The 25,462-nt window shown below is 47.8% G+C and overlaps 1 protein-coding gene across 2 annotated transcripts; it reads right to left on the reverse strand.

The window, feature by feature from the left end:
* Window positions 1–25,309, reverse strand: LLPH (LLP homolog, long-term synaptic facilitation factor). 2 transcript variants are annotated; one of them, XM_075344868.1, is made up of 3 exons: window positions 25,173–25,309; window positions 21,579–21,790; window positions 1–987 (listed from the first exon to the last, which is right to left on the reverse strand). In XM_075344868.1, the coding sequence occupies exons 2-3, from the start codon at window positions 21,778–21,780 to the stop codon at window positions 824–826; spliced, it is 366 nt and encodes a 121-aa protein (XP_075200983.1). In that variant the 5' UTR covers window positions 21,781–21,790; window positions 25,173–25,309; the 3' UTR covers window positions 1–823. The 2 variants fall into 2 exon arrangements, with proteins under 2 accessions (XP_075200983.1, XP_075200981.1); XM_075344866.1 differs by having other exon boundaries at window positions 21,579–21,787; window positions 25,173–25,306.
* Window positions 25,310–25,462: the final 153 nt, after the last annotated feature.

A 25,462-nucleotide genomic window follows, 5' to 3' on the forward strand; every position in this document is an offset into this window, starting at 1 on the left:
TATCCTAGCTTGAATTTATTTTTGTTGCAAAAGCTTTGCAAAGATTAAAGAGCAATTGTGTGAAATTACACTCAAATCGACATAAGGGCTTGTTCAAATATTGAATTCTTGCCATAGAAAAAAAAATGCAGCGTTTTACAGTACCACCAATGTGAATGAGATTTCTGAAATTTATTTTTTCTTGCAGATTTAAAAATTTTTTTTCCCAACTGTAGCATGTGAAATCAATTCTGTGTTTTTTCGCCCATTCATGTGAATGGGAGAAATAAATGCAAGTAAAAACGCATCAATACCGCTTGCTAGAAAACATATCCAATGTGTATATTTTAGGCAGCGTTTTTCCTGCCAACACACTTTCTGCAAAACGATTTACTGCAAATACTCAATGTGTGTACACACCATAACTATATATTTTATATACATACACATATTGTAAACTTGTTATTTGCTGTCCCGCGATTGTGATTCTTGAATGAAGACGAGACGTGTGGGACTACTACTCTACCGAGCCAGATCAGGTCAAAAATTAAATACATTTTTTAGGAAACTTCACAGCAAAATGTCTTTACAGAGTAAATACAAAGCACCCTTGGCCTGTTTTATTTTGTATTGTCAGACAACCTGTTCACATTCAGACAAAAGTCATTGATGAAGTGGTAAAGCTAAAAAGAAATTAGGTTTTTGTAGAAAAAGGGTTTTACTGTAAAAAGGAAAAATTAAATCCTTAAAAGAATTGACACATTTCGTCTCCATTTCCAGTGTCGCAGATATCTTCTCATGGGATATTATATACATACACGTCGTGAGAAAACTAGATCTGATTCTACCACGCCAGTCCTTTTGGGGTTTTAGATTTCCCTTTTTTTCCACGTTGCGTTTTCAGCTTCTTTCTTTGCCTCGGGTGCATCCATACAGGGTACTGCCCGTGCTCATCTCGGAGAGTTTTCTTGTTTCGTTTTCCATCGGTTTCCATCTTCATAGTGTCACCTGAATGAGTGCCATAAAGAGTGGGCAAGACGGATAAGGGAGAAAAAAAAAAAAAAAGATATTCGTCACAACATACAAAATATTTCAAGTCTTTCTCAAATAAAAATGTCATTTTCTTTATACCAACCTCCAGCTTTTATATTAGGATTTTCCTAATTAAACTCAAAATAGATATAAAATGTCATTATGGGACACTCAGTGATCCTACTAGCACAAACGCTAGTCTCTCCTCGGGAGCACATTCACTCCATACCGTTGTGTAAGGAAAACGGCATCAGCCATGCACCATGTGTAAGCTCCAAAAGTGTTGAGAGAGGCAAACACCAGGCCGCCAATCAGTTACAGGTGGGGGTTACTATTGGATGGGGACACTTACTATATGGAAGCCCAATGTGAGGACTATACCAATGAGGAAGCATAAAGGGGGGTAATATTACTGTATGGGGGTACTCGTAAAGGGAATCTGTCAACAGGCTTTTGCTATCTCATCTGAGAGCAGCATGCTGTAGGCAAAGAGATCCTGATTCCAATGATGTATTACTTAGATTACTGGGTGCAGCCATTTGGAGACAGAATTTTTAGATTTAGCCATGTAGAAGGGCTGAGAGAGCTGCCCCCGTCCACACCAGGCTCTCAATAGAGATTGACGCCTCTCTGTCATTGTACAATCAGAGGAGGGGTTTTTCCCAACGCGAAATGATAAGTCCTGCTGCTCAAACAAAAACAACAGATGGACCTTGACAAGACAGGCATGCCTGAACTTTGTTAACCCTTGTAGCTTGCAGGCTTCAGCTTACAGAGCAAAAACGTGCTGACAGATTCCCTTTAATATGTGAGGCACTACAGTTGGTTAGAGGACTATGCAAATTGTAACGGGAATGTAAATGACTTGTCAAAGAAAACACCACCTGTAGGTAACTGGTTTCATCAATGCTGTATTCACACATATGGTCTACAAAGTGCCTGAGTAGAACTTGTATCTACCACTACATAATCACTGTATGGCGATTTTTATTAATGATCTGAATGGTAATATTATTCAGTAACCACTATATCATGGTAATAGGTTGCCAAGGTATGGCGGTAGTTGTTGCTTATATAACAGTATTCGTTATAATATGGGTATTGGTATAGTGGTGTCAGTATGGTGGTATTTGGGCTTCATTTGGTCGTACTATAAGGTATTTTTTGGCCATTCTATAGCAATTTCAAGGCAGTATTGATCTTGCCATGTTGGGTTTTGTTCAGTAAAGGCATGGCGATAATATTGGTTACTTAGTGGTATTATTTGGTGACTATATTATATGGAGCCGAGTCATTATACAGAGAAAGAAAAATATCTTCGTTATGTTGGCGGAGTTTGGATTATTTTTTGATAAGATATCCTTATGGATCAAAGCAATACCCATTCATGTGAGCAGCATTCTGGTGGTAGTGGTGTTGAGGGCATCATGTCTTTGTAACAGGGCACCTTGGTATGGGCAATTAGGAGAAAAAAAGTGGCCTAGCTTGTTTTGTTTTTTTGAAGGAAAGAAAGTCACCACATGCGGTGCTATTTTTCCCGGTAGATACCACAGAACCTTTGAGGTTGATGGGCCCCCGAAGCAGATGTGAACATAGCCTTACGCTGTAATCAAAACATCTTGCCTTTTGTGGTAAAAAACAAATCAGATTTCCTTTCGACTTCTTTTGTAAAAGCCTCATAAAAACTAATTGGTATTCCACATTATATCATACTACACGGTACTTCACTAACTAGAAGAGACATGACTAAAGATGATGCAGTGTTAGTTTTGCAATTTACAACCCAGTACAATGCCCAGAAAATGTCAGATGAAATCCTCCAGAGGGGCAGAAGAATCAACGCACTCACAGCATGCCCCGGACCCACACAGGAAAATAAATCTGTCTTCAGTGGAGATGAAAACTGATACCATAAAAACAAAAGTCTTGAAGTAGACACAATGGAGTGTGTGCCAGGATCCCACATCACCTCCCGTCTGTACACAATCATGTGTGTTCACTTCAAAACAAAGGATTCCTTGCTGAAAAGGAAATGTATCACAGATACCATAGCTTTAAAGTCTGATCACACCAGCTGACCCCGGCCATTAAAATGCTTTTACAACTCTGCCAATATTCACATCTTTACTTTCCGTTTTTAACCCCCTCTGCACGTTCCAGATACTCGGATACTAAATTCAGGTACTTGGCTTAAATAGGGCCCATCAAGAGGAATTACATAATAGAAAAACAAGTGTCAAATGTTAGAGAATTGTATTTGGATACAGACTTTACAGATGCCAGGATCTTTATTTTTGATGTTTTAGTACTACGGCGCCATCTTATGGTTGACTGTTCTATAAACTCCGCATAGTAAGGGTTGGCACCCAAGGGCATATATTCTCTCATGTGACTAGAGTAATGACACTCGGCTCAAACTCTGATCAGAGATTAGCCGAGTGTCAGTTTATTGTGATCAGATTCTCTCAAACACAAGAATCAGAGCACTGGTGAGGAGAAGATGGAGACATTAAAGGGAACCTGTCACCACTTTTGTTTGTCCTGTAAGCTGCGGCCACCACCACCGGGCTCTTATATACACAGCATTCTAACATGCTGTGTATAAGAGCCCAGGCCGGGGGTATAACATAAAAAACACTTTATAATACTTACCTAACGGTCGCACTGTGGGCCTTATGGGCGTCTCCGTTCTCCGATGCCGGCACCTCCTCTTTTGGCCATCTTCGTCCTCTTTCTGAAGCCTGGGTGCATGACGCGGCTACGTTATGCACACTCGCCGGTCCTGCTCAGGCGCACTACAATACTTTGATCTCCCCTGCCCAGAACCTGAATGCCGACGTGGGTGTATGACGTCGGACCCGTCATGCACCGAGGCTAGAGAAGAAGGAGCACAAAGATGGCCAAAAGAGGAGGCGCCAGGACCAGAGACGCTCATAAAGGCCCACAGCGCGACCGTTAGGAAAGTATTATAAAGTGTTTTTTATGTTATACCCCCGGCCTGGGCTCTTATATACAGCATGTTAGAATGCTGCATATAAGAGCCCAGTGGTGGTGGCCACAGCTTGAGTAGGCCAAAAAAGTGGTGACAAGTTCCCTTTAATGTCTCCATCTTCTCCATTGTTTGTCTCGGCATATATCAGACTGAACTCAGATGACATTATCGAATGAGCATGCAGCGATACGTTTCTCATGCTGAATCAATATGAGGAAAAAAGCGCAAATCGGCACAGCCCCATAGTGTAACACTGGTCCAAGTGCTATCTGACAAAACATCAAATATCACTCGGCCTTGATATACGCTCATGTGAGCGAGCCCTAAGGGTCAGCACACATGGCGAGTAATATGGAGCGAGTGGAATACGATTAAAAAAAAAAAAAAATTGCATTCCACCCGCACGTTACTCTATGGACCCGCTCCCATTAATGATTTTTTTTTCTCAGCCCTAATGGGACAGAGAAAACAATTGCAGCATGTGGCGGGTGGTATTCGATCCTGTTTCACTCGCACCCATTCAAGTCTATGGGGTGAGAGAAACATCGCATTGCACTTGCATTACACTGGTGTGTGATGAGAATCTCGCATCAGCAGGAAGAAGGGAATTTTGTTTACTTACCGTAAATTCCTTTTCTTCTAGCTCCTATTGGGAGACCCAGACAATTGGGTGTATAGCTTCTGCCTCTGGAGGCCACACAAAGTAATTACACTTTAAAAAGTGTAACCCCTCCCCTCTGCTATACACCCTCCCGTGCATCACGGGCTCCTCAGTTTTGGTGCAAAAGCAGGAAGGAGGAAACTTATAAATTGGTCTAAGGTAAATTCAATCCGAAGGATGTTCGGAGAACTGAACCATTAACCAAAAGAACAATTGAACATGAACAACATGTGTACACAAAAGAACAACAGCCCGAAGGGAACAGGGGCGGGTGCTGGGTCTCCCAATAGGAGCTAGAAGAAAAGGAATTTACGGTAAACAAAATTCCCTTCTTCTTTGTCGCTCCATTGGGAGACCCAGACAATTGGGATGTCCAAAAGCAATCCCTGGGTGGGTAACAGAATACCTCGATAAAAAGAGCCGGAAACCGGCCCCCTCTTACAGGTGGGCAATTGCCGCCTGAAGGACTCGCCTACCTAGGCTAGCCTCTGCCGAAGCATAGGCATGCACCTGATAGTGTTTTGTGAAGGTGTGCAGACTCGACCAGGTAGCCGCCTGACACACCTGCTGAGCCGTAGCCTGGTGCCGCAAAGCCCAGGACGCGCCTACGGCCCTGGTAGAATGGGCTTTAAGCCCTGAAGGAATCTGAAGCCCCGATGAACGGTAGGCTTCAAGAATCGGTTCCTTGATCCACCTAGCCAAGGTTGACTTGGAAGCCTGAGACCCCTTACGCTGGCCAGCGACAAGGACAAAGAGCGCATCCGAACGGCGCAGGGGCGCCGTGCGAGAAATGTAGATTCTGAGTGCTCTCACGAGGTCTAACAAGTGCAAATCCTTTTCACATTGGTGAACTGGATGAGGGCAAAAAGAAGGCAAGGAGATATCCTGATTGAGATGAAAAGGGGATACCACCTTGGGGAGAAATTCCGGGACCGGACGCAGGACCACCTTATCCTGGTGAAAGACCAGGAAGGGGACTTTGCATGACAGTGCTGCTAGCTCAGACACTCTCCTAAGTGAAGTGACTGCCACTAGGAAGGCCACTTTCTGTGAAAGGCGAGATAGAGAGATCTCCCGCATCGGCTCGAAAGGTGGCTTCTGGAGAGCCGTCAGCACCTTGTTAAGATCCCAGGGTTCTAGCGGACGCTTGTAAGGTGGGACTATGTGGCAAACTCCCTGCAGGAATGTGCGGACCTGCGAGAGTCTGGCTAGACGCTTTTGAAAAAACACTGAAAGCGCCGACACTTGTCCCTTGAGAGAGGCGAGAGACAAACCCTTGTCCAATCCTGATTGAAGAAAGGAAAGAAAAGTGGGCAATGCAAACGGCCAGGGAGCAAAACCCCTATCCGAGCACCAGGCTAAGAAGATCTTCCAAGTCCTGTGGTAGATCTTGGCGGACGTTGATTTCCTGGCCTGTCTCATGGTGGCAATGACATCTTGAGATAACCCTGATGACGCTAGGAGCCAAGACTCAATGGCCACACAGTCAGGTTGAGGGCCGCAGAATTCAGATGGAAAAATGGCCCTTGAGACAGCAAGTCTGGTCGGTCTGGGAGTGCCCACGGTTGCCCCACCGTGAGGTGCCACAGATCCGGGTACCACGACCTCCTCGGCCAGTCTGGAGCGACGAGGATGGCGCGGCTGCAGTCGGACCTGATCTTGCGTAACACTCTGGGCAGTAGTGCCAGAGGGGGAAATACATAGGGTAGTCGAAACTGCGACCAGTCCTGAACTAACGCATCTGCCGCCAGCGCCCTGTGCTCCTAAAACCGTGCCATGAATGCCGGGACTTTGTTGTTGTGCCGAGACGCCATTAGATCGACGTCCGGCGTTCCCCAGCGGCAACAGATCTCTTGAAACACGTCCGGGTGAAGAGACCATTCCCCTGCGTCCATGCCCTGGCGACTGAGAAAGTCTGCTTCCCAGTTTTCTACGCCCGGGATGTGAACTGCGGAGATGGTGGAGGCTGTGGCTTCCGCCCACAGCAGAATCCGCCGAACTTCTTGGAATGCTTGACGACTGCGTGTGCCGCCCTGGTGGTTGATGTATGCGACCGCCGTGGCGTTGTCTGATTGTATTCGGATCTGTCTGCCCTCCAGCCACCGCTGGAACGCCTGTAGGGCTAGATACACTGCCCTTATCTCCAGAACATTGATCTTCAGGGAGGACTCCGTCGGAGTCCAGGTTCCCTGAGCCCTGTGGTGGAGGAAGACCGCTCCCCACCCTGACAGGCTCGCGTCTGTCGTGACCACAGCCCAGGATGGGGGCAGGAAGGATTTTCCCTTCGACAAAGAAGTGGGAAGAAGCCACCACTGAAGGGAGGTTTTGGCTGCTCTTGACAGGGAAACGTTCCTGTCTAGTGACGTCGACCTCTTGTCCCATTTGCGGAGAATGTCCCACTGAAGTGGACGCAGATGAAACTGCGCAAAGGGAACTGCTTCCATTGCTGCCACCATCTTCCCTAGGAAGTGCATAAGGCATCTCAAAGAGTGTGACTGACCCTGAAGAAGAGATTGGACCCCTGTCTGTAGTGAACGCTGTTTGTCCAGCGGAAGCTTCACTATCGCTGACAGAGTATGAAACTCCATCCCGAGGTAAGTCAGGGATTGGGTCGGTGTCAATTTTGACTTTGGGAAATTGATGATCCACCCGAACCTCTGGAGAGTCTCCAGGGCAATGGTCAGGCTGTGCTGGCAAGCCACCCAGGAGGGTGCCTTGACTAGGAAATCGTCTAAGTAAGGGATCACCGAGTGGCCCTGAGAGTGTAGGACCGCCACCACTGTTGCCATAATCTTGGTGAAGACCCGTGGGGCTGTCGCCAAGCCGAAAGGCAGTGCCACGAACTGAAGGTGTTCGTCCCCAATGGCGAAACGCAAGAAGCGTTGATGTTCGGGTGCGATCGGCACATGGAGATAAGCATCCTTGATGTCTATTGATGCTAGGAAGTCTCCTTGTGACATTGAGGCGATGACCGAGCGGAGAGATTCCATCCGAAACCTTCTGGTGCTGACATGCTTGTTGAGCAGTTTGAGGTCTAGAACGGGACGGAAAGATCCGTCCTTTTTTGGCACCACGAACAAGTTGGAGTAGAAGCCGTGACCATGTTCCTGAGGGGGAACGGGAATCACCACTCCTTCTGCCTTCAGAGCATTCACCGCCTGAAAAAGTGCAGCGGCTCGCTCTGGGGGCGGAGATGTTGTGAAGAAACGAGTTGGAGGACGAGAGCTGAACTCTATCCTGTAACCGTGAGACAGAATGTCTCTCACCCATCGGTCTTGGACATGTGGCCACCAGGCGTCGCAAAAGCGGGAGAGCCTGCCACCGACCGAGGATGCGGTTTGGGGAGGCCGAGAGTCATGAAGAGGCCGCCTTGGTGGCGGTGCCTCCGGCGGTCTTTTTAGGCCGTGACTTAGACCGCCATGCAGAAGGGTTCCTCTGGCCCTTCTCCGACCTGTTTGACGTGGAGGAATGTGACTTGGCCGAAGGCCGAAAGGACTGAAACCTCGATTGAAACTTTCGCTGTTTTGTTTAGACTGGGGTAAGGACGAGTCCTTTCCCTTGGATTGTTTAATAATTTCGTCCAATTGCTCGCCAAACAAACGGTCGCCAGAAAATGGCAAACCGGTTAAGAATTTCTTGGAGGCAGAGTCTGCCTTCCATTCACGTAGCCACATGGCTCTGCGGACTGCCACCGAATTGGCGGATGCTACCGCTGAACGGCTCACCGAGTCCAGGACGGCGTTCATGGCGTAGGACGAAAAAGCCGACGCCTGAGAAGTCAGAGACACAACCTGCGGAGTAGCGGTGCGTGTGACCGTAGTAATCTCAGACAGACAAGCTGAGATAGCTTGGAGCGCCCACACTGCCGCGAATGCCGGAGCAAAAGATGCTCCTATGGCTTCATAGATGGATTTCATCATGAGCTCTATCTGCCTGTCAGTGGCATCCTTGAGCGATGAGCCATCTGCCACTGAAACCACAGATCTGGCCGCCAGCCTAGAGACTGGAGGATCCACTTTTGGACACTGAGCCCAACCCTTCACTACTTCCGGGGGGGAAGGGATAACGTGTGTCATTAAGGCGCTTAGTAAAACGCTTGTCCGGGTATGCTCTGTGCTTCTGGACAGCATCCCTGAAATTAGAGTGATCGAAAAAGGCACTCCATGTACGTTTGGGAAACCGAAACTGGCGTTTCTCCTGCTGTGAAGCCGCCTCCTCTACAGTTGGAGTTGGAGGAGAAATTTCTAGCACCTGGTTGATGGACGCTATAAGGTCATTTACTATGGCGTCCCCTTCAGATGTATCTAGATTGAGAGCACCGTCAGGGTCTGAGCCCTGAGCTGCGCCTTCCTCTTCATCCTCTAGAGAGTCCTCATGCTGAGACCCTGAGCAGCGTGATGAAGTGGAGGAAGGTCCCCAGCGAGCCCGCTTCACCGGTCTGGGACTGCGGTCCGAGTCGGAGTCCTCACCGTGGGACCTATGTGTCACCTCAGGAGCAGATTGCTGCGCCAACTGAGGGGGACCTGGGGACGAAGAACGCACAGTGCCCTGCATCTGTGTTGTTGGTCTGGACTGCAAGGCTTCTAGTATCTTAGCAGACCATTTGTCCATAGCCTGAGCCATGGACTGTGAAAGCGACTCAGACAGTTTGTCAGCCAAAACTGCAAACTCTGTCCCTGTCACCTGGACAGTGGGAACCGGTGTCTCTACCTGAGCCGGGGGTCCCACCAGTGCCTGAGGCTCCGGCTGAGTGAGTGTCACAGGGGCCGAGCATTGCACACAATGAGGGTAGGTGGAACCTGCAGGTAGCATAGCCGCACATGAGGTACAGGTTGCAAAATAAGCCTGTGCCTTGGTACCCTTGCTCTTTGCGGACGACATGTTGTTGTCCTCCAAGAGATAAGTAAGGGATCACCGTGATCACTGAGGGATATATATAGCCTCAAGTTAACAGTACAGCCGAACCAGCAAATGTATACACAAAGAAGGGAATTTTGTTTACTTACCGTAAATTCCTTTTCTTCTAGCTCCAATTGGGAGACCCAGACAATTGGGTGTATAGCTATGCCTCCGGAGGCCACACAAAGTATTACACTAAAAGTGTAACGCCCCTCCCCTTCAGCCTATACACCCCCCGTGCTGCCACGGGCTCATTAGTTTTGGTGCAAAAGCCCGAAGGAGGAAAAAATTATAAACTGGTTTAAAGTAAATTCAATCCGAAGGAATATCGGAGAACTGAAACCATTTAACATGAACAACATGTGTATACAAAAACAGGGGCGGGTGCTGGGTCTCCCAATTGGAGCTAGAAGAAAAGGAATTTACGGTAAGTAAACAAAATTCCCTTCTTCTTTGTCGCTCCTTATTGGGAGACCCAGACAATTGGGACGTCCAAAAGCAGTCCCTGGGTGGGTAAATAATACCTCATAATAGAGCCGTAACGGCTCCGTCCTACAGGTGGGCAACTGCCGCCTGAAGGACTCGCCTACCTAGGCTGGCATCTGCCGAAGCATAGGTATGCACCTGATAGTGTTTCGTGAAAGTGTGCAGGCTCGACCAGGTAGCTGCCTGACACACCTGCTGAGCCGTAGCCTGGTGTCGCAAGGCCCAGGACGCTCCCACGGCCCTGGTAGAATGGGCCTTCAGTCCTGAGGGAACCGGAAGCCCCGAGGAACGGTAAGCTTCGAGAATTGGTTCCTTGATCCACCGAGCCAGGGTTGATTCCACGTCCTGTGGTAGATCTTGGCGGACGTTGGTTTCCTAGCCTGTCTCATAGTGGCAATGACCTCTTGAGATAATCCTGAAGACGCTAGGATCCAGGACTCAATGGCCACACAGTCAGGTTGAGGGCCGCAGAATTCAGATGGAAAAACGGCCCTTGAGACAGCAAATCTGGTCGGTCTGGCAGTGCCCACGGTTCGCCGACCGTGAGATGCCACAGATCCGGGTACCACGACCTCCTCGGCCAGTCTGGAGCGACGAGGATGACGCGGCGGCAGTTGGCCCTGATCTTGCGTAACACTCTGGGCAACAGTGCCAGAGGAGGAAACACATAAGGAAGCCGAAACTGCGACCAATCCTGAACTAAGGCGTCTGCCGCCAGAGCTCTGTGATCTTGAGATCGAGCCATGAATGTTGGGACCTTGTTGTTGTGCCGTGACGCCATTAGGTCGACGTCCGGCATCCCCCAGCGGCAACAGATCTCCTGAAACACACCCGGGTGAAGGGACCATTCCCCTGCGTCCATGCCCTGGCGACTGAGAAAGTCTGCTTCCCAGTTTTCTACGCCCGGGATGTGAACTGCGGATATGGTGGATGCTGTGGCTTCCACCCACAGCAGAATCCGCCGGACTTCCTGGAAGGCTTGCCGACTGCGTGTCCCACCTTGGTGGTTGATGTAAGCCACCGCTGTGGAGTTGTCCGACTGAATTCGGATCTGCTTGCCTTCCAGCCACTGCTGGAACGCTTTTAGGGCAAGATACACTGCCCTGATCTCCAGAACATTGATCTGAAGTGAGGACTCTTGCTGAGTCCACGTACCCTGAGCCCTGTGGTGGAGAAAAACTGCTCCCCACCCTGACAGACTCGCGTCTGTCGTGACCACCGCCCAGGATGGGGGTAGGAAGGATTTCCCCTTCGATAATGAGGTGGGAAGAAGCCACCACCGAAGGGAAGCTTTGGTTGCCTGAGAGAGGGAGACGTTCCTGTCTAGGGACGTCGGCATCCTGTCCCACTTGCGTAGGATGTCCCATTGAAGTGGACGCAGGTGAAACTGCGCGAAAGGGACTGCTTCCATTGCTGCCACCATCTTCCCCAGGAAGTGCATGAGGCGCCTCAAGGGGTGTGACCGACCTTGAAGGAGAGATTGCACCCCTGTCTGTAGTGAACGCTGTTTGTCCAGCGGAAGCTTCACTATCGCTGGAAGAGTATGAAACTCCATGCCAAGATATGTCAGCGATTGGACCGGTGTCAGATTTGACTTTGGAAAATTGATGATCCACCCGAAACTCTGGAGAATTTCCAGAGTAACGTTGATGCTGTGTTGGCATGCCTCTTGAGAGGGTGCCTTGACCAGCAGATCGTCTAAGTAAGGTATCACTGAGTGACCCTGAGAGTGGAGGACCGCAACTACTGTAGCCATGACCTTGGTGAAAACCCTTGGGGCTGTCGCCAGGCCGAACGGCAGTGCCGCGAACTGAAGGAGTTCGTCTCCTATGGCGAAGCGCAAGAAGCGCTGATGCTCTGGAGCAATTGGTACGTGGAGATAAGCATCCTTGATATCGATCGATGCTAGGAAATCTCCTTGGGACATTGAGGCGATGACGGAGCGGAGGGATTCCATCTGGAACCGCCTGGTCCTTACGTGTTTGTTGAGCAGTTTTAGGTCCAAAACAGGACGGAAGGACCCGTCCTTCTTTGGAACCACAAACAGGTTGGAGTAGAAACCGTGACCCTGTTGCTGAAGAGGAACCGGGACCACCACTCCTTCTGCCTTCAGAATGCCCACCGCCTGTAGAAGAGCCTCGGCTCGCTCGGGAGGCGGAGATGTTCTGAAGAATCGAGTCGGAGGACGAGAGCTGAACTCTATCCTGTAACCGTGAGACAAAATGTCTCTCACCCAACGGTCTTTTACTTGTGGCAGCCAGGTGTCGCAAAAGCGGGAGAGCCTGCCACAGACCGAGGATGCGGTGTGAGGAGGCCGTAAGTCATGAGGAAGCCGCCTTAGTAGCGGCACCTCCGGCGGTCTTTTTAGGGCGTGATTTAGACCGCCATGCGTCGGAGTTCCTCTGATCCTTCTGCGGCCTTTTGGACGAGGAGAATTGGGACCTGCCCGCACCCCGAAAGGACCGAAACCTCGACTGTCCCCTCCTCTGTTGGGGTGTTTTTGGTTTGGCCTGGGGTAAGGATGTTTCCTTTCCCTTGGATTGTTTGATGATTTCATCCAATCTCTCACCAAACAAACGGTCGCCAGAAAATGGCAATCCAGTTAAGCACTTTTTGGAAGCCGAATCTGCCTTCCATTCCCGCAGCCACAAGGCCCTGCGTATTGCCACCGAATTGTCGGCTGCAACCGCCGTACGGCTCGCAGAGTCCAGGACAGCATTAATAGCGTAGGACGCAAATGCCGACGTTTGAGAGGTTATGGACGCCACCTGCGGCGCAGACGTACGTGTGAGTGCGTCAATTTGCGCCTGACCAGCTGAGATAGCTTGGAGTGCCCATACGGCTGCGAATGCTGGAGCAAAAGACGCGCCGATAGCTTCATAGATGGATTTCAACCAGAGCTCCATCTGTCTGTCAGTGGCATCCTTGAGTGAAGCTCCATCTTCCACTGCAACTATGGATCTAGCCGCCAGTCTGGAGATTGGAGGATCCACCTTGGGACACCGAGTCCAGCCCTTGACCACGTCAGGGGGGAAAGGGTAACGTGTATCCTTAAGGCGCTTGGAAAAACGCTTATCTGGACAAGCTCGGTGTTTCTGGACTGCCTCTCTGAAGTCAGAGTGGTCCAGAAACATACTCTTTGTACGCTTGGGAAACCTGAAACGGAATTTCTCCTGCTGAGAGGCTGACTCCTCCACTGGAGGAGCTGAGGGAGAAATATCCAACATTTCATTGATGGACGCAATAAGATCATTCACTATGGCGTCCCCATCAGGAGTATCAAGGTTGAGAGCGGCTTCAGGATCAGAATCCTGATCAGCTACCTCCGCTTCATCATACAGAGAGTCCTCTCGCTGAGACCCTGAACATTGTGATGATGTCGAGGGGATATCATAGCGAGCTCGCTTAATCGGTCTGGGGCTGCGGTCCGTGTCAGAGACCTCACCCTGGGATCCATGAGACACCCCGGGAGGACATTGCTGTTCCAACTGAGGGGGACCAAAGGGCAATGATTCCACAGTGCCCCTGGCTTGAGATGCCGGCCTGGACTGCAAGGCTTCTAATATCTTAGCCATAGTCTCAGAAAGTCTTTCAGTAAAAACTGCAAACTCCGTCCCTGTCACCTGGACAGTGTTAACAGGTGGTTCTCCCTGGGCCACCCTTAGCAGAGGCTCCGGCTGAGAAAGTGCCACAGGGGCCGAGCATTGCACAGAATGAGGGTCAGTGGAACCTGCCGGCAGTATAGCCGTACATGCTGCACAGGCAGCATAGTAAGTCTGTGCTTTGGCACCCTTGCTATTTGTGGACGACATGCTGTTGTCTCCTCTGAGCAATACAGGAGGGTATATAGACAAAAATCAACAGTGCACCATACAGTGTAAAGTATAGTCTATAATCATATAACCTATAAGTACACTTCTGCACTAGTGGGGCCAGCACCGCAGGTGCTGCTTACCGCCTGCGCAAAGCGGTTGTGTGGGCACCAGAAATCCTGCCTGGGTCTCCCTGAGCTTGTCTCTCCTCTCCAGCGTTAGCAGAGCTGAGAGGAATGGCTGCCGGCGTCCTGAGGAGAGGAGGGAGCCGTGGGCGTGACCCAGAAAAGTGCGGGAACTGGTGCCCCACTGTGCAGAGTGAGGGGGGTGGAGTATGCAAAGCATGCTCCAGCCCTCAGTGCTGCCGTCCTGTACAGCGTCCCGCCCTTCCCCTGATTGGCAGGGCTGGGGGCGGGAAGAAAACGAGACTAGGCCGCAAAAGCCGGGGACTCGAGTTATAAGCGCGGCCGCCGTATAAGCGCGGTCGGCGCAGAAGTCCCCGGCGCACTAACAGTCCCAGCCGCGCCGCAGTGATAACCATGGCAGCGGCGGTCAGCGCGGCAGTCCCCCTACACGAACACACTCAGCGATGCTGAAGTGTGTAATGGCACAAACGCAGTCAGCGCTGCTGTCCCCGGTGCACTAGCACACCCAGCAATGCTGGAGTGTTGCTGTGCGCGGTCCCCACGGGGACACAGAGTACCTCAAAGTAGCAGGGCCATGTCCCTGAACGATACTCGGCTCCTATCCAGCATGGTCCTCAGGAGCTGTGGATGGAGCACGGTCTCCTGTGCCTGGAGACCGAAAGGATCCCACTTCACCCAGAGCCCTAATTGAGCGATGGGGAAGGAAAGCAGCATGTGGGCTCCAGCCTCCGTACCCGCAATGGATACCTCAACCTTAACAACACCGCCGACAAGAGTGGGGTGAGAAGGGAGCATGCTGGGGGCCCTGTTATGGGCCCTCTTTTCTTCCATCCGACATAGTCAGCAGCTGCTGCTGACTAAGCTGTGGAGCTATGCGTGCATGTCTGACCTCCTTCGCACAAAGCATAAAAACTGATGAGCCCGTGGCAGCACGGGGGGTGTATAGGCTGAAGGGGAGGGGCATTACACTTTTAGTGTAATACTTTGTGTGGCCTCCGGAGGCATAGCTATACACCCAATTGTCTGGGTCTCCCAATAAGGAGCGACAAAGATAGAGATATATATATATATATATATATATATATATATATATATATATATATATATATATATACACAGTTCGGCACTCTGGGGGGTCCAGCACCGGCAGACCGGTGTGGCTTACCAACCGCTCTGTGTGGCCACCAGATTCCCTGCCCCGGGTCTCCCTCAGCTGCAGCCAGAAGTTCTCCACCGCAGAATGTGCTGAAAAAATGGCTGACGGCGTTCTCAGAGGAGAAGGGAGGCGTGGGCGTAGTCACAAAAGTGCGGGAATCTGGTGCCCCAGCGTGAGTAGTGAGGGGTGCGGAGGACAGCTCAGTGTACTCCAGCCCTCACTGTCGGCGTCATACCGACCGTCCCGCCCTTTTCCCTGACTGGCAGGCCTGGGGGCGGGAGAATACTATACTAGGCCGCAAAAGCCGGGGACTAAAGTTAAAACCGCGGCCGGCCGGCAGTGCACGGTCGGCGCGGTAGTCCCGGACCCATACCCACGCCGCAGTCGCTGCAGCGTCTGGGCCCAAGGTGCTTTATGCGCCGTCCCAACGGGGACACAGAGTACCTGTGGATGCAGGGCCATGTCCCTGACGATACTCCGTCTCCTGTCCGGCAGATTCCCCCAGGGGCTGCGGAGGGAGACCGGTCCCAGTGTCTGGATGACCGGATAGGATCCCACTTCCCCAGAGCCCCTAAGGGATGGGGAAGGAAAGCGGCATGTGGCTCCAGCCTGTGTACCCGCAATGGGTACCTCAACCTTAACAACACCGCCGACTTGAGTGGGGTGAGAAGGGAGCATGCCGGGGGCCCCATAGGGGCCCTCTTTTCTTCCATCCGATAAAGTCAGCAGCTGCTGCTGACTAAAACGTGGAGCTTGCGTGAATGTGTGCCTCCTTCAACACAAAGCAAAAAACTGAGGGGCCCGTGATGCACGGGAGGGTGTATAGCAGAGGGGAGGGGTTACACTTTTTAAAGTGTAATTACTTTGTGTGGCCTCCAGAGGCAGAAGCTATACACCCAATTGTCTGGGTCTCCCAATCGAGCGACAAAGAAACAGAGGAGATATGGAGAAAAATCTCTCCCTCTCCTCCACAGCGCCGACCCTCCTCTCCACAACGGTGTTCTGATCGCACTGTGCTGCAAGCGTGAGCCGAGCGTCATGCAAGAACTTGCACAAATCCCCGTGTGGCCTCAGCCTTAGGCTATGTGCGCACGTTGCGTACAGTCACTGCAGAAATTTCTGCAGCGATCTGAAGAGCACATGTGCGCTTTAAATCGCTGCAGAAATGTCCGTAGTGAAAAAAAAAAAAAAGCCGATTCCATGCGCTCTGCCTGCAGCTCCTGCCGTAAACAGAGCAGGAGCTGCCGGCAAAGCGCAGGAAAGAAGTGACATGTCACTTCTTAGAACGCAGCGCTTCGGCAGTAGCCGAAGCGCTGCGCTCTAAAACGCCACGTGCGCACGGCCCCTGCACAATCTCCATAGACTGTGCAGGGGACGCAGGACGCATGCAGTTACGCTGCGCTACAAAGCGCAGCGTAACTGCATGTATTTACGCAATGTGCGCACATAGACTTAAGCTTCCATCCCAGTGATGTCCAAATGTACATGCCAGTCTGTCATCCTGCTGTAAGGGGTTATGCTCCCTGCTCCGAACCACTGCACAATATTCTCAAAGAAGATCCAAAACAAAGTTTCCCATCTTCGCTTGTACTATATGTCAAGGGAATCTGTTACATTGCGAGTTTTTCCCATTGACCTTCATTGCACACACTATTCGGAATGAATACTCTAGTATTAGACAGTACTCGTTATGAGTATAGTGAGTACGAATACTTAGGTACTCGCTCAACTCTAGCAGTGGATCCTCCTCTTCCTTCTTTACCATACAACTTTATGTATAGGCAAAGTGTTAGACACCTGACCGGAAAAGGAAGATCACTTCCAAATTTAACCAAGTAGCATATTGAAATAAGTCAATTACAATATGGTGTTAAAGGACAGAAAAGAACATCTGAAATTTCCCCATTCTGCAGCTTACAGCACTGAATAACAGAGGGCATAGTGCAGTCATTTAGCGGATAACTCAGGTACCCGGGGTACCTAGAAATAGAGATGCTGTAAGAAAGCAAAGGCTGTTCAAGACGTATAGGCGTGAGCAGGCTGCAATGCGGAAGAAGCCAAAAGAAGAAAGTATAAAAAGGAACAGTCCTCTAACACCACTACACTGCAGAGTTTCTCTTTTTTTTTTTTTTTTTTAATATATTTAGGTTTTAGTTAACACTTGAGCAAGCACCCAATTTTTCTCCCAGGGAGCCAATGCCAGATACAATTGGAAATCCCTTTGTGAAATTTCGGGAGAGCATGATAAATTGGAGTGATGGGATAATCCACTTTTAAATAATCATATATTCTTTGCGGAAAAAATGCCCTCCACGAGTCCCTCATCTAGGAGTTTGTCTATTTTGGTCTTGTAGAACTAGTGTTCATTTTGAAATATAGAGGAGGAGTCTAGAACAACAACAGCACCCCCCCCCCCCCCTTTATCGGCCTCCCTGATAATCAATTGGGAATTGGATTGTAATTCCTTCAAAGCCAGGATTTCAGAAGGATTGAGGTTGTTATTTTTAATACTCGCTGTTTTATCCAAAGCAATACCGTGTTTCCCTGAAAATAGGACCTCCCCCGAAAATAAGATCTCCCAGGAGTTTACAGGGAAGCTTTAATATAAGACATCCCCTGAAAATAAGACCTAGCCGCGGTCAATAATGAAGTGTCATGCAGCGGTGAAAGAGTTAAAGACACTGCAGGACACTTCATTATATGCAGCGGACACCCCCAGAAAAGAGAAGACAGAAGAAAGAAGAAGACCCCCGATCATACTCACCAGACACCGACCGGGAGCAGGTGAGTGCATCAAGGTCCTGCAGCGGAACACACACACATCAGATCACACTTACTCACACACACACACACTACAGTTCGCATCCACACACTCAACATCCGGCGATAACGCTTGCTTCTCGGCGGCGATACTGTGCGTGCAGTGACCTTCCAGGACCTGCCGGAGGATCACATGGCCGGAATCATGTGGTATGTTGTGAGAGTGTGCGCGCGCGTATGTGTGATAGTGTGCGTGTGTGTGTGTGTGTGTGTGTGTGTGTGTGTGTGTGTGTGTGTGTTCTGATGTCTGCCAGATGCAGGGGAGGCATGCAGCACACATGCTGGGAGATCACAGGAGGATCTGGGAGCCATACGGACGCCCTGGGCTGGTAAGTATGACGATCCTGGGATGGGGGGGGGGGGGGGGGGGTTCTGCTTTTTGTGGAGGTAAACTTACCCCCAACCATGTCTCATCGAGAATAAGACACCCCCTGAAAATAAGACCTATATTTTTTTTTTTGCCCTGAAAAAAGTGCTAAGAGTGTCTTATTTTCGGGGAAACAGGGTAAGTGGTTAGTAAAAAAAATATTAATACTCCCAAAAGCTGGTTATCATGCATGGGCTTTTTTTGTTATATAGTTACATAGTTACTTAGGATGAAAAAAAGACCTAGGTCCATCTAGTTCAACCTTCCTCCACCAATTCTACATTTGGTCACTAAGTCATTTATAACCAACAATGTTGTGTGTACTGAGGAAATCATCCAGCCCTTTTTTAAAAGCTGTTATAGTATCTGCCATTACTACTTCTTGTGGTAGGGCATTCCACAGTCTGACTGCTCTAACTGTAAAGAACCCTTTCCTATTTAGCTGCCTAAATCGCTTTTCTTCCACTCGCAGTGAGTGCCCCCTGGTCCTTAGTACTGTCTTTGGAAGAAAAGTCATGTGCCAGTCCTTTGTATTGACCACACGTGTATTTATACATATAGATGAGATCTCCTCTGAGACGTCTTTTTTTCTAAGCTAAACATATCTAACTTTTTCAACCTGTCCTCATATGGGAAGCCTTCCATTCCTTGTAGTAGTCTAGTTAGCCACCTTTGAACTGACTTTAACTTCTGAATGTCTTTTTTAAAATGTGGAGCCCAAAACTGGATCCCGTATTCCAGATGTGGCCTTACAAGTGATTTATAGAGGGGTAACAATACGTTGGGATCTAATCTCTCTTTTTATACACCCTAAAATCTTGTTTGCTTTAGCAGCTGCTGCTTGACATTGAGTGCTGCTGCTCAGCTTATTTGTAATGAGAATACCCAAGTCCTTCTCCTGTTCTGTAGTCACGAGTTTACTTTCATTTAATGTATACGCAGTTATAGGATTACTCCATCCTAGGTGCATTACTTTACATTTATCAACATTAAATCTCATTTGCCAAGTATTTGCCCATTCTGACATCCTATCCAGATCTTTTTGTAATATTGTACTATCAAGATCAGTTTTTAATATCCTACATAGTTTGGTGTCATCAGCAAAGACTGACACTTTACTATTAATCCCATCCACAAGGTCATTAATAAAGAGATTAAAAAGAATTGGTCCTAGCACAGATCCCTGCGGCACCCCACTGCTGACTTTAGCCCATTTAGAGAATGTACCATTTATGACTACTCTTTGTTTCCTATCTTTTAGCCAATTCCTTACCCAGTTACATATAGTTTCCCCCAGTCCTTGCTTCTGGAGCTTTAGTATAAGGCTATTATGTGGTACAGTATCAAATGCCGTTGCAAAGTCCAAATAAATCACATCAGCTGCATTACCAATATCCAGGTTTGCACTTACCCCCTCATAGAACCCCAACAGGTTGGTTAGACATGACTTCTCTTTCATGAATCCATGCTGTCTGTCAGTTATTATATTATTTTCTGCAATATATTTTTGCATGTCATCCCTTAAAATGCCCTCAAAAACTTTGCATACTACTGATGTCAGGCTTACTGGACGGTAGTTGCCTGGATCTACCCTCTTACCTTTCTTAAATATCGGTACATCAGCAATCATGAGGCACCAACCCTGTTACAAGTGAGTCTAAAAAGATGAGATACAGCGGTCTGTCAATTATGGAGCTCAATTCCCTCAATATTCGTGGATGAATGCCATCTGGCCCTGGGGATTTGTCAATGTTTAATTTACTCAGATGCAGGCGTACTTCTTGTGTTATAATTAATTATATCGGGTGGTGAACTTTGATTTTTCACTTGTTGAATGATCCCTGGTACAGTCAGTTCCTTGGTGAACACAGATGAGAAATGCCTATTTAATATCTCAGTCTTTTGTTTGTCCTCTATAACTAACTTGTTATTATATTTTAAGGGGCCAATACTATCCTTTGTTTTCCTTTTGGCATTAATGTATTTATAAAAGATTTTGGGATTTATTTTAAGGTCATTAGCGATTTTTGTTTCAGGAGCTAATTTTGCTTGCTTGATTTCTTTTTTGCATTTCCTATTGATATCTTTATACTCCTGAAATGCTATATCTGTATTCTCAGCCTTTAAGATTTTAAACGCCCTTTGTTTTTGTTTTATTATACTTTGTTCTCGTTTTTTGCGAGACAAGATGTAGTTGTCAGTAATATCATTTTTGTTTATGTTCAACTTTTTGATGGCATTTTATTCCACTTTATTTCTGCAATATGATGAAAAATCATTTTTTGATGCATTTTTTTTAAAAAAACTGTTCACTGAAGGGGTTAAATAGTGTGACAGTTTTATAGATCAGGTTGGGCCGGATGCGGCGATACCAAATACGTGTACATTTTTTGTTTATTTTTGTTTTTATATAAATAAATGTGTTTTTGGGTATATTTTTTTTGTCTTTTATTTTTACATTTTGCAGGGTTTTTTTTTTTTTTTTTATCTTTTCTTTGCATTTTACCTGGTCCCTATATTGGACTTTCAGTTTCACCTTTCTAAGTCTTATCACTGGTATAATGCATTACCATGCAGCAGCAATGCATTATACTGACAGTGTCAGGGTGCACTGCAGAATGCCTATCACATCCAGCTGCAGGTTGGATCTCACAAGCCACCATAGATTTCAGACCCCGGAGAGGTAAGAGAAGCAGCTCTCTGTACCTCTGAAACTTCTATGTGCTGTGATCACTATTGACCACAGCAGACAGACGATCGCAAAAGGGTTAACATCACCAGGACCTGATCCAATCAGATCCTGGTGATGTCTCCGGGCAGAACTATTGTTCTGCACCGGAAATCAGATGATGGCAGCATGCAGGGGGTCGCGATCCCCTCCTAAATGCAGACCGTTGATAAACATCAGTTCTGCACAAAGCCCAGCAGATGCGGACGTTTATCTACCATCGGCGGGCCTGAAGCGGTTAATGCCCACAGCAGGGGCAGACATACCATTGACACAACCGCAGAAGGGCCCAAAAAGTAAAGGGGCCCATTACCACCTCCAAAGCAGCACATAAATGGGTACATTATGATGTGATAATGGCTGCAAATGGCCCACATACGATTCTTGCACAGGGGCCTTCTGTTTCCCGCCCCCGGGCCACAGCGTCCATGTGCACTAGATTTTTGCAACTCTCATATTTTAGGCAATGCAGCAAAAAGGTTGACAAAGGAGACTCTCACCTTCTGCGGCTTCCACAGTAGCCTTCTCCTTCACTTTCTCAGCTGTCACAACCGTTGTTATGTCTTTCACATCCTCCATCAGCACGTCTACATTTGCTTTTGCTAAAACATTTTTCAAGCGGGCTAGTTCTTTTGGGGCATTTTTTTTCCGCTTCTCGGCCCGCATCTTCCTCTTCCACTTGCTTCTTAAACTTTTAGCCATTTTATCTCTGCTGGCAATAATGGAAAACTGATTGTTACTGTATTGAACATTGTCATTTTAGACTACTAAGTAGTGAAGGTTCAGGAGATGCTGTAACGGGAAAAAGAGCACACAATAGAGTGACCTTCATAGAGAAGAAAAACCAGTGTTGCTCACCTAGAAAGTAATAGGGTAACCACCATAAGACACAGTTGCTGCTGCCCCTCTCTTGTCTGGAGAGCGAGGTTGAAACTAGACTTTTCTGGACATTGTAGTTCTTGTGTGGTATTACAATACTTCTATATTTTCCACGCCCCTCTTTTCACTTGACAGTTAATCTATGTCTATTACAGATACGTACGTACCATCATCTCTTATTTTCTCTTCATTGAGCCTGTGTGTTTCTTCCAAACTACTCCACACAGGTAGGCAAGCCTCACATTACTTTCATTCCTCCTATCAGCTACATATATCATTTTATATACGCCTCCTTCTCTTTAACCCCTAATCCCCCTTTCCCACCCTTCACTATGTAATTTGCTACATACAAAAAATATTTTTCCGAATAAATTGTAATTTTCAATTAATATGCGACAAATTGTCTAAATCTTCATCACTCTGTATATGTGAAATTTTATTTCATGACGGACAGTCAATTTTTTTTGTTAATTCTCTATATACTTGTATGTGTTTTTGCATTTACTAGTTCATCTGATGAAGGTCAGCTTGATGACCGAAACGTTACTGAACAGTTTACTGTGAAATACAAAAATAATTTTTTCTTTTCAATTCTAACATTGGAGTGCCTGGCTTAAATTATTTTTGTCTGTACAGGGTTGGACCCTCCCAGAGCACACATTCTTTTTCACAGAAGTGCCGTGTTATCTTTTTTTTTTTTTATAATCACTATGTGACTGTACTCTCTTATTCCTCAAAGTGTGTGAATTTGAATACATACCGCCACATGATGGTGAAGCGTACGTGCATTGGACAATACAATTATATTGAGTGATTCCAGATAAGTCTAGTTGGAATGTGGCCGGAAACACGCTAATCGCATACCTGCGGTCACATTGCCCCCTGCTCCCGACACTGGAGAATCCTCACTGAGGATTCACAAGTCTGCAGTCACAGAGACTAACAGCAGACTTGTAGCTTAAGGATGGACAACTCCTTTAAACATTTATTTTTCCCCTTCAGGCTGTTTTCGGAGCTAACTCACTCCAAACTTGGTCTGAAAAAAGATGAATTGTGAACATACTTCTATAATGGGGTTTACCAGATCCTGAAAAACCCTCTACCTTGGTTAAAGTTTATTGTAAAAAAAGAAACAAAAAAAAAAAAAAACCCTCTGTTTTACTCACCCTTCCTGGGGACAGCACAGAGTTTCCACCATTGCTATTGCTGTCTGTTATCGTCTGCTGCACTGAAGTCACATCTACAGCACTCCAGCCAGTGAGCTCAGCAGCTCTGCCTACGTTGCCAGCTCAAGATGCCAGCTCACTGATTAGCCGCAGCGATGTCTGCATGATGTCAGCGCTGCACACAAACACCGGAAGCAGCAGCAGAGATTCAGCACTGGACACGGGGAGGGCGAGTAAAAACATAGTTGGGGAGATAGGGGTTTTATTAAAAGGGACAAGCCCTTTAACAATGGATCAGTGAAAAAAAACAATAAAATAAGATTGGAACACTGAAAGCATCACTCTAGCATTTTGCTTTAAGCCCTGGAGTAAAAGCTTTCAATCTAAGCCCGTGTCATATGCTCACCATCCAGTACCTTCACCTTTTACTAACACTGATCAGATCCCACAGTGTCACCTTGTGCCTGTAACGTCTCACTGGCCGAAAGGTAGAAGTCAGTCACAAGCTCTCAATAGAAGTCTATGAGAGCCAGAATGAGGCCCTCATAGAATTGTATTGAGGTCTGACCTCTGGCACGCTTCATGAAATACTGGAGCTGCCGTCAGGTCACAAATCACAGCGACTCACTAGAGTGGCAGTGACCGAAGATGAAGCCACTGGAAGGTGAGTATCCGACAGGGCTCAGGAGGCTTACATTTAAAGCCCCACTCTAGCGGTGCAATAAGAAAAACCATTGGAGGGGTGCTAGAAGCAAAAAGTATATCTTGATGGGAGAGCTGGAGATGGCTTGGAAGGTCTTTGGCAGTCCCATAATAATGAATGGAGCGGCAGTGACTATAATCACCCACCAATGCATTCACACATGGTCACACACTGAGATAGGTGACGAGCCGTGCGGTTGGATCCCTACCCCATTGATAGACGATAACTTCCAAACTTAGAGAGGTTGTCCACTACTTTTACATTGATGGTATAACCTTAGGATAGGCCATCAATGTCTGACCGGCCGGGTGCAGAGTGGCCATCAGATGTTCCTGAACCTGGCTGCAGCAGCAGGCAATGATCAGTTCTAGAGCTGCCCCGTCAACTGATAGCGGCCACGGCTGGGTACTGCATATCCGCCTCCCATCCAAATCAAAAGGAGGCAGATGTGCAATACCCTGCCACAGCCAATATCAGAAAACGGGGCATCTCCGGAACCGAGCATTTCCAGCTGCACCGACAACAGCTGATCGGCTAGGGTGCGGGGTGTCAGACCCCGGCTGATTAGACATTGGCCTATCCTTATGATATACCATGAATGTAAAGTATTGAACAACCCCTTTAAGTCCCTTTATACAAATAACAGACAAACCAAGATGGCACATGGACGGCGTCCGTGAGCTACACACTTTCTTCCCACTTGAGTGGGCGAGCATGAGACACAAACAAGCTCTTTTCTTTTTTGGCACTATCTTAAATCCAAAATAAACCCAGACATGTGAGCAGCCCCATAGACTATAAGCAGCTGCTCCAGTCACATAAAACAGAACTCGGGAGACTTGAGGCCTCAAATACGTTTCTGTACAGATTTCGAGGAAACAATCCTGCCGTATGTCTCCATGACACTAATGATAAAAAAAATTTGTTTAAAAGAACTGAGAGTCCTCAGTGGTTGATACCTTTTAATGGCTAACTGACAAGATGGTAATAATTGCAAGCTTTCGAGACTACTCAGGTCTCTTCATCAGGCATGGTATAAACACAAAATCTGAAGAGTCACATATGACATGTGTGACTCTTCAGATTTTGTGTTATACCATGCCTGATGAAGAGACCTGAGCAGTCTCGAAAGCTTGCAATTATTACCATCTTTTCAGTTAGCCATTAAAAGGTATCAACCACTGAGGACTCAGTTCTTTTAAACAAATTTTTTTTATCTCTACTGGCTAACACGGTACAAAGATATATTTTACTTGTATCATGACACTAATGGCGAGTTTAGAGGTCACGAGAACCCCAGCATTTCTCACATGAACACATACAGCCTAATAATACAGGTAATATACCAGCACGGCGCACTTCTCACGACACGCTGCAGGTCCCACGCTGACGCCACAAGGTGGACGGACGGCCCCGGATACGCTCAATCCTGGGGAAAGCTGCACTCTCGCGGACACTAGAGGAAAAAATGTGTAAAACACTGTCTTCTGCAGAGCGGCGCCGCCATTTTCCTGGAGACCATCCCTGACACTCATTACAGAGCACGTACACTGAGCAGTATAATTTTCAGAAGACATCACGTGACTCGTAGACGCCATTTGGCGACGTCCGGGGTCGCTCACTGCCTGTACCGCTG

The sequence above is a fragment of the Anomaloglossus baeobatrachus genome, chromosome 4 (assembly GCF_048569485.1).
Source record: "Anomaloglossus baeobatrachus isolate aAnoBae1 chromosome 4, aAnoBae1.hap1, whole genome shotgun sequence".
NCBI classification, from domain to species: Eukaryota; Metazoa; Chordata; class Amphibia; order Anura; family Aromobatidae; genus Anomaloglossus; species Anomaloglossus baeobatrachus.

Coding starts and splice junctions, on each gene's coding strand:
- LLPH (XM_075344868.1), bottom strand. CDS start 21,780: ATGGCTAAAAGTTTAAGAAGCAAGTGGAAGAGGAAGATGCGGGCCGAG. Junction 988..21,578: donor TACTGTGGAAGCCGCAGAAG/GTGAGAGTCTCC, acceptor GCACTCATTCAG/GTGACACTATGAAGATGGAA.